We start from the raw sequence: 10,748 nt of genomic DNA, 5'->3' as shown, positions 1-10,748 counted from the left end.
CAGCTTTCGCCGCACCCTGGGGCAGGAATGCAGCCCCGCCCAGCTCCCGCGCCAGCAAAACCGCGCTGGCCCTGGGGACTGACGTCAATGAAGGGGGCGCCTCGGGCGCCGCGCGGGGGCGGGGAGGGCGGTGGGCAGGGCCCGGGCAGACACGCCCCCTCACCGCCGCTCCGCCGCCGATTAGGTTCGAGGAAGCTTCGCACTCGGCTTTCGAGGCCAGCGGAGGCGGGGGGGCGGGGATGGACACGCCCCCTCCCTGTCTCCCACCGATGATTGGCGCACGGAACTCCGCCTTGGGTTTGGAAGGCTCGCCTGGGAGCTCATACCCGGCTCGGGCCGAGGATTGGCTGTTCCGGGGCTAGGGAGCGCTTTCTCCCGGGAACCGCGGCTGTGACCCAAGTGGCCCGGACCAGTTTGGGGCTGCGTGCGGCCTGCCTCAAGCAACCAGGTACGTAGGTCGGCGGCCCAGCTCGGCGCTGCGTTGGGAGCCGGAGGGCGACAGTCAGAGCCGGGGTGCCAGCGGGACGCGACCGCCAGATCCACTTAGGGCCCCGTCGTTCTGCGAAGCGGCCACGTCTGAGCCCCGGGGCCCCCTCGTGCTGCAGATGTCGCCCTAGGACCTCTGCCAGGATACCCTCTGCCATGCTCTTGTGCTGCCCGTGATCACCGACTGGCCCTTGTAAGCACCTTCGCAGCAGGAAGCCCAGAGCTGCGCCTGCCCTTTCTGAAGGCTGTAGAAGAGGTTGGAGTGGGCGCATCTTAGCTTGCCCCATCCCAATCTGAGGTCTGTCGGAGCTGCCCTTCAGTGTGGTGAGTACCTGCTCCAATTCTCCACCGGGCAGTGGAGTGCAGAGGGTACAGAGGCTAGCTTGGGAGTCCTGACTTTGGATCCCTCCTTGCTCCTTCCACAATCTACAGAAGCAGATAGCCTCCGAAAGGCTTCTGGGACCGACCTTCCCCAGAAGACCTCCTCAGCCATCTGGCAGGAACAAAAATAACAGTGGCTTGAGAGCCCAGGTGCTGGGGTCAGACTGCCTGGGTTCATGTCCCAGCTTCCATCACCTGCCAGCTGTGTGACTTTGGGTGTAGCTTTCTCATCTGTAAAATGGGTATAACAATAGTGCCACCTCAAGTGAGGAGGAAAGAAAGCACCCATCTGAACGTGCTCTGTTCTGCGCTTGACACTGAACAAGCTGCCTCTATGATTTTAATCGTAAAGCTATGATTTAAAAGTACACAGATTTGTTGATGGCTGTGATGATGAAAATGACAATGATTCTATAGCCCCTGGTAGTCAAACAGCCTTTCCCTTCATCATTTATTCATTCAACCAGCATACATAGAATGTCTGTGGTATACCAGGTACTAGAAGGAATGCCGTCACAAACTTAATCTCCCTTTTCCTGTTAAGGGTTATTTATACTCACCATTTATTTTAAAAAGCTTATTTAAAATTTTGTAGAGGCAGTCTTGCTATGTTGACCAGGCTGGTCTCGAACTCCTGGGCTCAAGCAATCCTCCCACCTCAGCCTCCCAAAGTGCTGGGATTACAGGCATGAGCCACCAGGCCCGGCCTTATACTCACTATTTTGATGACGAGCAACTTGTGGCAGGGGAAACTGAGACTTATCCAAGGTCACCCAGTTAGCAGCACAGCCAGAATTCAGGGTTCTAGAAATCTTGAAAGGGTTATCCCTAGATCTAGTAGCAGTTTATTTCCAGGTCATATATGAGAACTGGTCTGGGGAAAGGGCCCAGTTCCTTTCTCCACCTCCAGGGCCATGGATTTGGAGGCCAATGTATATCCAGTTCTCTAGGCATACCTCCCTGAGTCTAGGCCCTGCTGGTGGGGAAGCCCACACAGCCATTTGAACTGGGCTTCCCATTTGAGGAGCCACCGATTTTGGCTGCTGTCCAGTGGCATGTCTGTATAGGATAGCAGGCCAGGGTCCCAAGTATTGATTCAGGCCTTGGGCCAGAGCCTCCGGTAATTTTTCTAAGAGCCCCTAGGCCCCTGATTACAGAGATTATTGCTATCACCTGGGTTATTGGAAGGGGGCCTCCTCCTGCATGAGGACCTAGGAGTTGCCAGCTCACCCAAATGTGTTCTGCCTCTCGTGGTTACCTGTGCCTCCCTGGGACTGCAGTGAGATACTCTCCTAGAATAGCTGTCTGAACTGAACTTCGTATATTGCAAAGAGTGCTCAATTGTGCGCCATATTTATATATTGCAAATTCATTGCATGGTGAGTCACTTTTTAAATATATTTCTTTGTTAGGGTTCCACAGTTCTTCACTTATTGCCTGTTTCAGAACAAGTTGAACTTTGTCATTTTCAACGTTTGGTATTTCCTTTGGGGTTCACTTTCAACCTAGTTTGTGTCAAATTGAAGTATTTTGCAATTGGTCTTTACTCGTTTGTACACAGACCCATACTTACCTTCTTTTATGTCAGCTCTGAAATGAAAGGTCCATTTGTAATCTTTTAATAGCCCCATGGTTTCATTTTCTAGTTTTCAAAAGTACTATTGTTCAAGTATACACTGACTTTTCCTGGACTAAGGTCTTCTCCAGGAAATTGGAGGGAAAATAACTATTGAACACATTGAATGAGACAGGAAAAGTTTCTTTTGATAATAAAAGTGTTCTGATTCGACATTTCATCGGTTTTCCCAAAACATAACCATCTAATCCTACCTGGAATCAGCCTAGTTTTATTCCCAGCCTCACTCTGCTGTCTGAATCCCAGAATAAGAGACAGAGCCAAGAGTGAGGGGCTTGGCCGGTCAGGTGGCTCACGCCTATAATCCCAACACTCTGGGAGGATGAGGTGGGTGGATCACTTGAGGTCGGGAGTTCAAGACCAGCCTGGCCAACATGGTGAAACCTTGTCTCTACTAAAAATACAAAAATTAGTCGGGCGTGGTGGTGGGCACCTGTAATCCCAGCTACTTGGGAGGTTGTTGAGGCAAGAAAATTGCTTGAACCTTGGAGGCAGAGGTTGCAGTGAGCTGAGATTGTGCCACTGCACTCCAGCATGGGTGACAGAGTGAGACTCTGCCTCGAAAAAAAAAAAAAAAAAAAAAAAGAGTAAAAAGAGTGAGGGGCCTCAAAATCTGGAGGTGCTAAGCCCTCCCCAAGGTTCATGGAGGGTTGAGGCTGGAGGCTCAGACTCTCCCTGGGGGTTTCTTGGTATGTTTGTGACTCGCAGCTCGCTGAAGCTGTGGAGTCAAAGCCTTGCTGTCCTGGGAGAGGTTGTTGGGAAGTCAGGCTCCAAGCCATTTCCTCCCCGAGGCAGCTGCTGCTACATGATCCTTATTGCCCTTCTTTTCCTGGGGAGGTGAGGCCAGATATCACCCTTTCTCCTACTACCCCAGACCTGCCTAGGCGTCTGCCCCGGGCTTGGTCATTGCCAGCTGAGGTCACTAGGGAGCTTTAGAGCTGTGAGTTCTGTTTTCTACCAGATGCTAACCCCAGGGCCCACTGCAGCAAAACAACATAGAGTAGGGAGGAGAAAGGGAGCTACTGGCTGGGGAATTTCCTAGCACCCAGTTAGCCAGACCTGTCCACACGTTGCCCCTAGGCTTTGGCAGACAAGTAGCTCCGTTCCTCCTTCTGTACAGACTTACCTATGGGTGGAATTGTTGACTCTCAGCACTGGTGCAGGCCCTCAGAAACAAACAGCATCAAGCTGTTCTTATAGCAGTAACAGGGAAGCTGACCCACAGAGGGGATGTTAATTGCCTGAGGCTTTTCAGCCAGTGAGTGGCAGAAGTAGGGCTTGAACCCACTCCTCTGACTCGTAAGCCAGGGCTCTGTGCACTGGGCTGGGTTGCAGTTCTTGATTTCTTCTGTGGAAGCTGGGCTCTTCCTCTTTACAGTGCTACGGCTCTAGGCTGGGCTGTCACCCAGTAAAGAGCCCTGACCCTAGAGAACAGACTAACGAAATTCCACAGCTCCACCCCTGCCTCCACCAGGTGGGATAATTCATTGTCCTTCCCTTTCCATTGGTAGGATTTCCCCTTCATGAATTAGGTGGGAATAGGAAAGCATTCTTCATAGAAATGTGAAGTGTTCTTTAAGTTGCCTGGCTGTGAAGCCAGCTCGGGGGTTTAAAAGCGTGGGCTGACCAGGCGCAGTGGCTCACACCTGTAATCACAACACTTTGGGAGGCCAAGGCGGGTGGATCACCTGAGGTCAGGAGTTCAAGACCAGCCTGACCAACATGGTGAAACCCCGTCTTTACTAATAATACAAAAAATTAGTTGGGAGTGGTGGGGGACGCCTGTAATCCCAGCTATTCGGGAGGCTGAGGCAGGAGAATCACTTGAACTCAGGAGGTGGAGGTTGCAGTGAGCTGAGATTGCAACACTGCACTCCAACCTAGGCAACAAGAGCAAAACTCGCTCTCAAAAAAAAAATAAAAATAAAAGCATGGGCTGCCGTCATTTGAACCACCTCTGGCCTCGGCTAAGCCACTGGTACTCATATTTGCATCTTAGCTTCCCTTTACTTCCCTGTGAAATGGGATAACAGTCCCTAACTCCTAGAATTGTTTTGAGCATTAAAGGATATCATACGTATTGCCTGATCCAGAGTAAATATCCCATAGTTAGCTTTTCTTTTTATCAGCCTAAAAGTGTTACTTGGTGACTGTTGTCTTCTTGTCACAGTGTGTTTATGTCATCCAGCTCCGGGGGCTTAATTACCATATAGATTAGGTTTTAACTGGATTTTCATAATAGCACCTAAGGAGAGGCAGATTTTTAAATTTCCATTTTCCAAATAAAATACAATTTTCATGACGTTAACTCATCTGGAAGTCTTCTGCAGCTTTATTGTAGTTGTTAAATCTTTTGAAAACAGGGTGGAGTTTTTATGATAGAAGGCCTGGAAACTGGGACAGAGTGAGCATAGAAATGATTGGAATAATGAGGGTGACTATTGAGGTGAGGAGCGGAGAAGGCCAGGGCAAGGGAGGGAGTCATATTTTGGGAGTATGAGTGGGGCGGAGACAATTCAAACTCTTACAGAGAACAAAAGGCAGGTTAGGGGAAGGGTTACTTCTGCAAGTGGGTTGATAGGAAATTGGAAAAGTTTTTATATATAAGCTTTTGTACTGTTTGCCTCTTATGATGAGCATATAAATATTTTAATTTAAAAATATTTTAATGTTCCTTTTCCCCCTTTGGAAGCTGGTTGCTGTTGACAGCTGTCTCTGTAGCTGGCTGTGGAATGAGGTCTGACTTAGGCAGCCAGGCCCTGGGGAAGCAGCAGGACCTGCTCCTCCTCTCCCCAGCAGGCCTGGGGCTGGGAGAGACGGGTGGGAGCACAGGCCTGTCATCAGCTGGCTGTGCCACACAGCTTGGAGGAAAGAGGAGGGTTTACCTGTACCCCTGACCCAGGTACAAAGGTCACAGAGGCCAACAGAGAAGGATTTGCGTTTATAAATTCCTCATTATCCATGGAGGGTGGTTCCAGGCTCCTCTGTGGGATGCTTAAGTCACTTACATAAAATGCCATGTTTACCTATAGACTGCACACATCCTCCTGCATGCTTTAAATCATCTCTAGGGTACTTATAATACCTAATACAATGTGAATGTTTTGTAATTACAATGTATCCATTTTTTATTTGTATTTTTTAATTGTTGTATCATTGTATTCTTTTTTTTAAGACGGAGTTTTGCTGTTGTTGCCCAGGCTGGAGTGCAATGGCGGGATCTTGGCTCACCGCAACCTCTGCCTCCTGGGTTCAAGTGATTCTCCTGCCTCAGCCTCCCAAGTAGCTGGGATTACAGGCATGTGCCACCACGCCCAGCTAATTTTGTATTTTTAGTAGAGACGGAGTTTCTCAATGTTGGTCAGGCTGGTCTTGAACTCCTGACCTCAGGTGATCCGCCCACCTCACCTCCCAAAGTGCTGGGATTACAGGTGTGAGCCACCACGCCCAGCCATATCTTTGTATTCTTAAATTTTTTATTTATCCTCTTATTGGGTAACTGATATAATTTTATTTAGCTCTTATTGGGTAACTGATATACTGGGCTCATTTATCCTTACTATAACCCTAAGAAGTGGGTAATCTTATCCCCATTTGACAGTTAAGGAAACAGGCTCAGAGACGAGGTTGGGTAACTTGCTTAAGGTGTCAGAGTTGGGACTCAAAACCTGTTCTATGTAATGCCAGGCTTCCCTTGTTTCCAGGCTGTGCTGGAGACAAGGATGGGTGGGTAAGCTTCTTAGGCCTTTATTATTCAAAGTGAACTATCTAGAATCAAGGGAGATCCTTTAATTTTTACTTCCTGGATATGATGGGAGACATTGACACAGAGTCTAACTTCTATTGAACTTTCTTGTAAGTTTCAGCCTCTGCCCTTGACAGTATATTCTAACCCTTGTAGCCTCCTCTTCTGCCTCCACCTCTTGCTCATTAGGTCCACTGGACTGTGGTTAGGTCTGATTGGCTCATTTCATACTATGTTTGCTAAATTATACGGATTTGGTTCATCCCCAAGGTCTTGAAGATAGGAGGTGGGATGATGTCTCAATTTTATAGATTGAAAACACTGACCACTATTCTATATACTTTGTCTTCCTTCAATCTTCAAATTAATCCTACAAAGTAGGTAGTAGTACTAGGTGATGATTTGACACGGGAGGCAGCTGAGGCAGGGGGGATGCCCAGCCAGTAAGTGGTGGAGGGGGTAGAAGTGGGATTCCAACTCGGGTAGCCCAGCTCCACAACTCCTCTCTTACCTGTGTGCTACGGCACCTGGGCCTTAGCATCAGGGAGGCCTGGGTTCTCATCCTAGTTGCAGAACCATGGATGACTTAACCTTTCCTCAGATTCCTCATCTGTGAAATGAGGAGGATTAAAATACCTGCCTTACAGGGCTGTTGTGCTTGTTACATCTCATTGATACTATGTGAAGCAAGCTCTTACAGGTGCCTGGTATAAGTACTCAACACAGTTGAGCTGCTACTGGGCATCCTGGTGTCTGCATGGAATCTACAGCTAGACAGACCTAGGTTCAACTGCTGGCTCTGCATGTGCACGTGGCTTTGTGACGCTGGCAAGTCATTTAACCCCTCTGAGTTGCACTTCTTCATCGGTAAAATGAGGATAAACAATAATTCTTACCTCACGGGTTGCTTTGAATCCTAAATGAGATAATATGGGGGTCTAACACATAAGTGCTTAAGTGATGTTAAGGCAGGAGACTTCCTCCAGTTTAGCTCTTGGAGAATGGAAATATCAGAAGCCCTAGGATTAGCCAGGACCCCCAGGTCTGGGAAGGACCAGCTGAGTTGATGATGTCTCCATGCTTTGCATCCTCAGAGCATCCACAATGGGTACCCCAGCCTCGGTGGTCAGTGAGCCACCCCCTTGGCAGGCCCCGATTGAGGCCCGGGGCCGCAAGCAGGCCTCGGCCAACATCTTCCAGGACGCTGAGCTGCTGCAGATCCAAGGCCTGTTTCAACGCAGCAGGGACCAGCTGGCCGAGGAACGGGCACAGATCATCTGGGAATGTGCAGGGGACCACCGTGTGGCTGAGGCCCTCAAGAGGCTGCGCAGGAAGAGGCCCCCAAGGCAGAAACCCCTGGGCCACTCGCTACACCACTGCAGCCGCCTCAGGTAGGTTCCTAGAACTGGATGGCTGAGGGAAGAGCACCAATGCCTGTTCCACCACTGCATGGCTGTGTGGCCTGGAGCTAGTTACTTGGCCTCACTGTAAAGTGCCTGCCCACCATTGGGGTGGTTATAAGGTCTACACAGTGTCACCACTTGGTTGGCACTTAAGAGATTGCTGTTGGTGGGTGCAGTGGCTCATCCCTGTAATCCCAGCACTTTGGGAGGCCGAGACAGGCAGATCACTAGGTCAGGAGTTTGAGACCAGCCTGACCAACATGGTGAAACCCTGTCTCTACTAAAATTACAAAAATTAGCTGGGTGTGGTTGCACACACCTGTAATCCCAGCTACTCAGGAGGGTGAGGCAGGAGAGTCACTTGTATCTGGGAGGTGGAGGTTGCAGTGAGCCAAGATGGCGCCACTGCACTCCAGCCAGCCTGGGTGACAGAGCGAGACTCTGTCTCAAAAAAAAAAAAAAAAAAAAAAGATTGCTGTTACTTTTGGAGTCATATACAACCCCGTGAACTCCCATGGAAAGAGATGCCTGAGTCCTAGTAGCATCACCTCATTCTGCCATTATTCTCAGCTTACCAGCCTGGGCAACATGGCGAGATCCTGTCTCTGAAAACACACACACACACCCAAAAAAAAAAAAAAAAAAAAAAGAGAAATTAGCCAGGCATGGTGGCATGCACCTGTGGTCCCAGCTACTCCAGGGGCTGAGGTAGGAGGATCACTTGAGGCCAGGAGTTTGAGGCTGCAGTAAGCTATGATCCTGTCACTGCACTCCAGCCTGCGTGACAGAGTGAGATTCTCTTTTTTTTTTTTTTTTTTTAAAGCCTAATTAAAATCTTGGCTGGGGGATTACAGAGAATATAGCCTAGGAATGTACTGTCGAGGCATTATGGGTTAAAAATTGTTGAAAAACTTTTACCTTGAGATCTCTCTCCAGTCTCCCTGGTCGGCCACTTCTTTGCCTAGGCCACTGCCAGCCCAGGAACAGTGAACCCAAAGGGATGGAGCTGAACCACTTGGCCTCAACCAATCACTATGGGTGATACTCTGGGCTTCATCTCTCTGCTGCCTTCTCTGGGGCCCACAATCAGAACATCAGACCTAAACAGGCCTTTGCAGGTCATCAGGTCCTGAGATGGCAAGTCAGTGTCATAGCTTGTATTTAACTCCAGTTAATTAGTAGTCACTGCTTATCAAACCAGTTTAATAGCATGACTAATTAATGACATCTGCCATGAGTACAGGATGAGGATGGAGAAATGTTGAGTTTTGCACAACCTGATCTGGTCCAACCCTTTCTACTGCAGAGAAATCTGTAAACTTTGTCTAGTCAGACAGTTCTCAGAGGGGGAAAGACCAGAGCAGAGCCCCGGTCTCATTTTGCTCCAAATCATATGTTTTATGGTCCACCATGACAAAATCTCTTGAAGTCCCCATTCCATTCTCCCTATTGATGTTGGCTAATCATACACTTGTTCTCTGCAGAATCCTGGAGCCCCACTCTGCACTGGCCGACCCACAGAGTGCCACAGAGACAGCCTCCAGTGAGCAGTATCTGCACTCTAGGAAGAAAAGTGCCAGGATCCGCCGGAACTGGAGGAAGTCAGGCCCCACAAGCTACCTCCACCAGATCAGACACTGATCCAGGGAAAGAGCCAGGAATGGCAGTGTCTTCCCTCTTGCCAAAGGGCCTGGGGAGGTGAAGGAAGAGAGACTTTAGGCAGGCAGCCCAAAGGGGTAAATGAAAGCAAGAGGCTGCTGCCACTGACCTGCTCCATTCAGAACAAGACTGGATGCTTCTGTTGAGCTCTCCATTATGTGGGACCCATTCCTCACCAAAATGAGGAGACAGTGACTGTTCCTGCCACAGTCCTTCCCAATCTAACACTATTCCTGGGCTGCACGATATTCCCCTGGGAGCAAAGTGACAGGCACTCAGATGCAGCATTTCACCACTCATGCTACTAATCTACCTGCTACTACTGTAAACCATGGTTCCAGCAGCCTGTTCCACACCCCCACACCATCAGGATAGCACAGGGAAACTGTAGTTTAAGTGGCAAATAAAAACATTTGCATCAAGAGCTGTGTGAGTCTGTCACAGAAGGGGAGGAACTGAAACAGAGTGGGAGGGGCAAGAGTGTCCCCAGGAAGGAAAAATCAGGGCTGGCCTCCTCTCTCCTTTTCACCTCCCTCTCCTTTTTCACCCCCATGCTGAGCCCCTGGACCACAGCCTCCTTTTCCAGAGTCTGTTGGATCGGGAGTAAAGAGGGGAGTCTCTGCAGCAGTCCTGATCCACAGGATCAGGAGAAGGGGGAAGACTGTCATGGTCAGCCCTGCACAGTAGGCTGAGGCCTTGGGCTGGCTTAATCTGTAGTCAAACTAGTGGTGCCAGATCCTCATTTGGTTTCTTCATCCTTATGGGCTGACCATCCCAAGGTGGACTGATGATTCTGAAGTTGCCTGCGTTATATCCTAGGCTTCCCATGGCCTGGAAACCCTTGAAGGCAGGGCTTTTCCCACAGTTCTAGCTCCACCTCAAGAGAGGCATACTCTGTGCTTATTAGCTTTCTTCTCCCTCTCCACCCACCCTATATGCTTGATTATTCAGGGTTTGAAGTGGGGCAGTGATGTACACAGGGCAGGGCTGCCCTCTGGTGGCCGAGAGGAGGAACCACTACTACCTTGAGTTAGGTAGGTCCTCTTTTTTATTTTATTGTTTATTTATTTATTTATTTATTTTTATTTACTTAGAGACAGAGTCTTACTCCAGGCTGGAATGCAGTGGTGCGATCTCGGCTCAGTGCAACCTCCAACTCCCGGGTTCAAGTGATTCTCCTGCCTCAGCCTCCCAAGTAGCTGGGATTACAGGCGTGTGCCACCACACCCAGCTAATTTTTGTATTTTTAGTAGAGACGAGGTTTCGCCATGTTGGCCAGGCTGATCTCAAACTCCTGACCTCAAGCGATCCACCCACCTCAGCCTCCCAAAGTGCTGGGATTACTGGTGTCAGTCACTGCACCCAGCCTGTAGGTCCACATTTCTTATCCCAAGCCCTTGGCACTAGATTATTTTGGAATTCAGATTTTTTATTTTTG

General features: G+C 49.3%; 1 protein-coding gene across 2 annotated transcripts; it reads left to right on the top strand.

Moving 5' to 3' along the window:
* The first annotated feature begins 314 nt into the window (after positions 1-314).
* On the top strand, positions 315-9,732 carry AVPI1 (arginine vasopressin induced 1). 2 transcript variants are annotated; one of them, XM_055352646.2, is made up of 3 exons: positions 315-448; positions 7,343-7,639; positions 9,136-9,732. In XM_055352646.2, exons 2-3 carry the CDS (start codon positions 7,353-7,355, stop codon positions 9,290-9,292), a joined length of 444 nt encoding a protein of 147 aa, XP_055208621.2. In that variant the 5' UTR covers positions 315-448; positions 7,343-7,352; the 3' UTR covers positions 9,293-9,732. The 2 variants fall into 2 exon arrangements, with proteins under 2 accessions (XP_055208621.2, XP_004049950.2); XM_004049902.5 differs by having other exon boundaries at positions 323-810.
* The last annotated feature ends 1,016 nt before the right edge of the window (positions 9,733-10,748 follow it).

Source organism: Gorilla gorilla, chromosome 8, assembly GCF_029281585.2.
Source record: "Gorilla gorilla gorilla isolate KB3781 chromosome 8, NHGRI_mGorGor1-v2.1_pri, whole genome shotgun sequence".
Lineage (NCBI taxonomy): Eukaryota > Metazoa > Chordata > Mammalia > Primates > Hominidae > Gorilla > Gorilla gorilla.
The sequence above is the reverse complement of the archived record's forward strand: the minus strand, read 5'-3'. Positions and strand labels throughout refer to the sequence as shown.

Bases quoted from the DNA above. Each gene is read 5' to 3' on its own strand.
- AVPI1 (XM_055352646.2), top strand. From the start codon at position 7,353: ATGGGTACCCCAGCCTCGGTGGTCAGTGAGCCACCCCCTTGGCAGGCC. The intron at 7,640-9,135 runs GTAGGTTCCTAG...TGTTCTCTGCAG, and splicing joins CACCACTGCAGCCGCCTCAG to AATCCTGGAGCCCCACTCTG.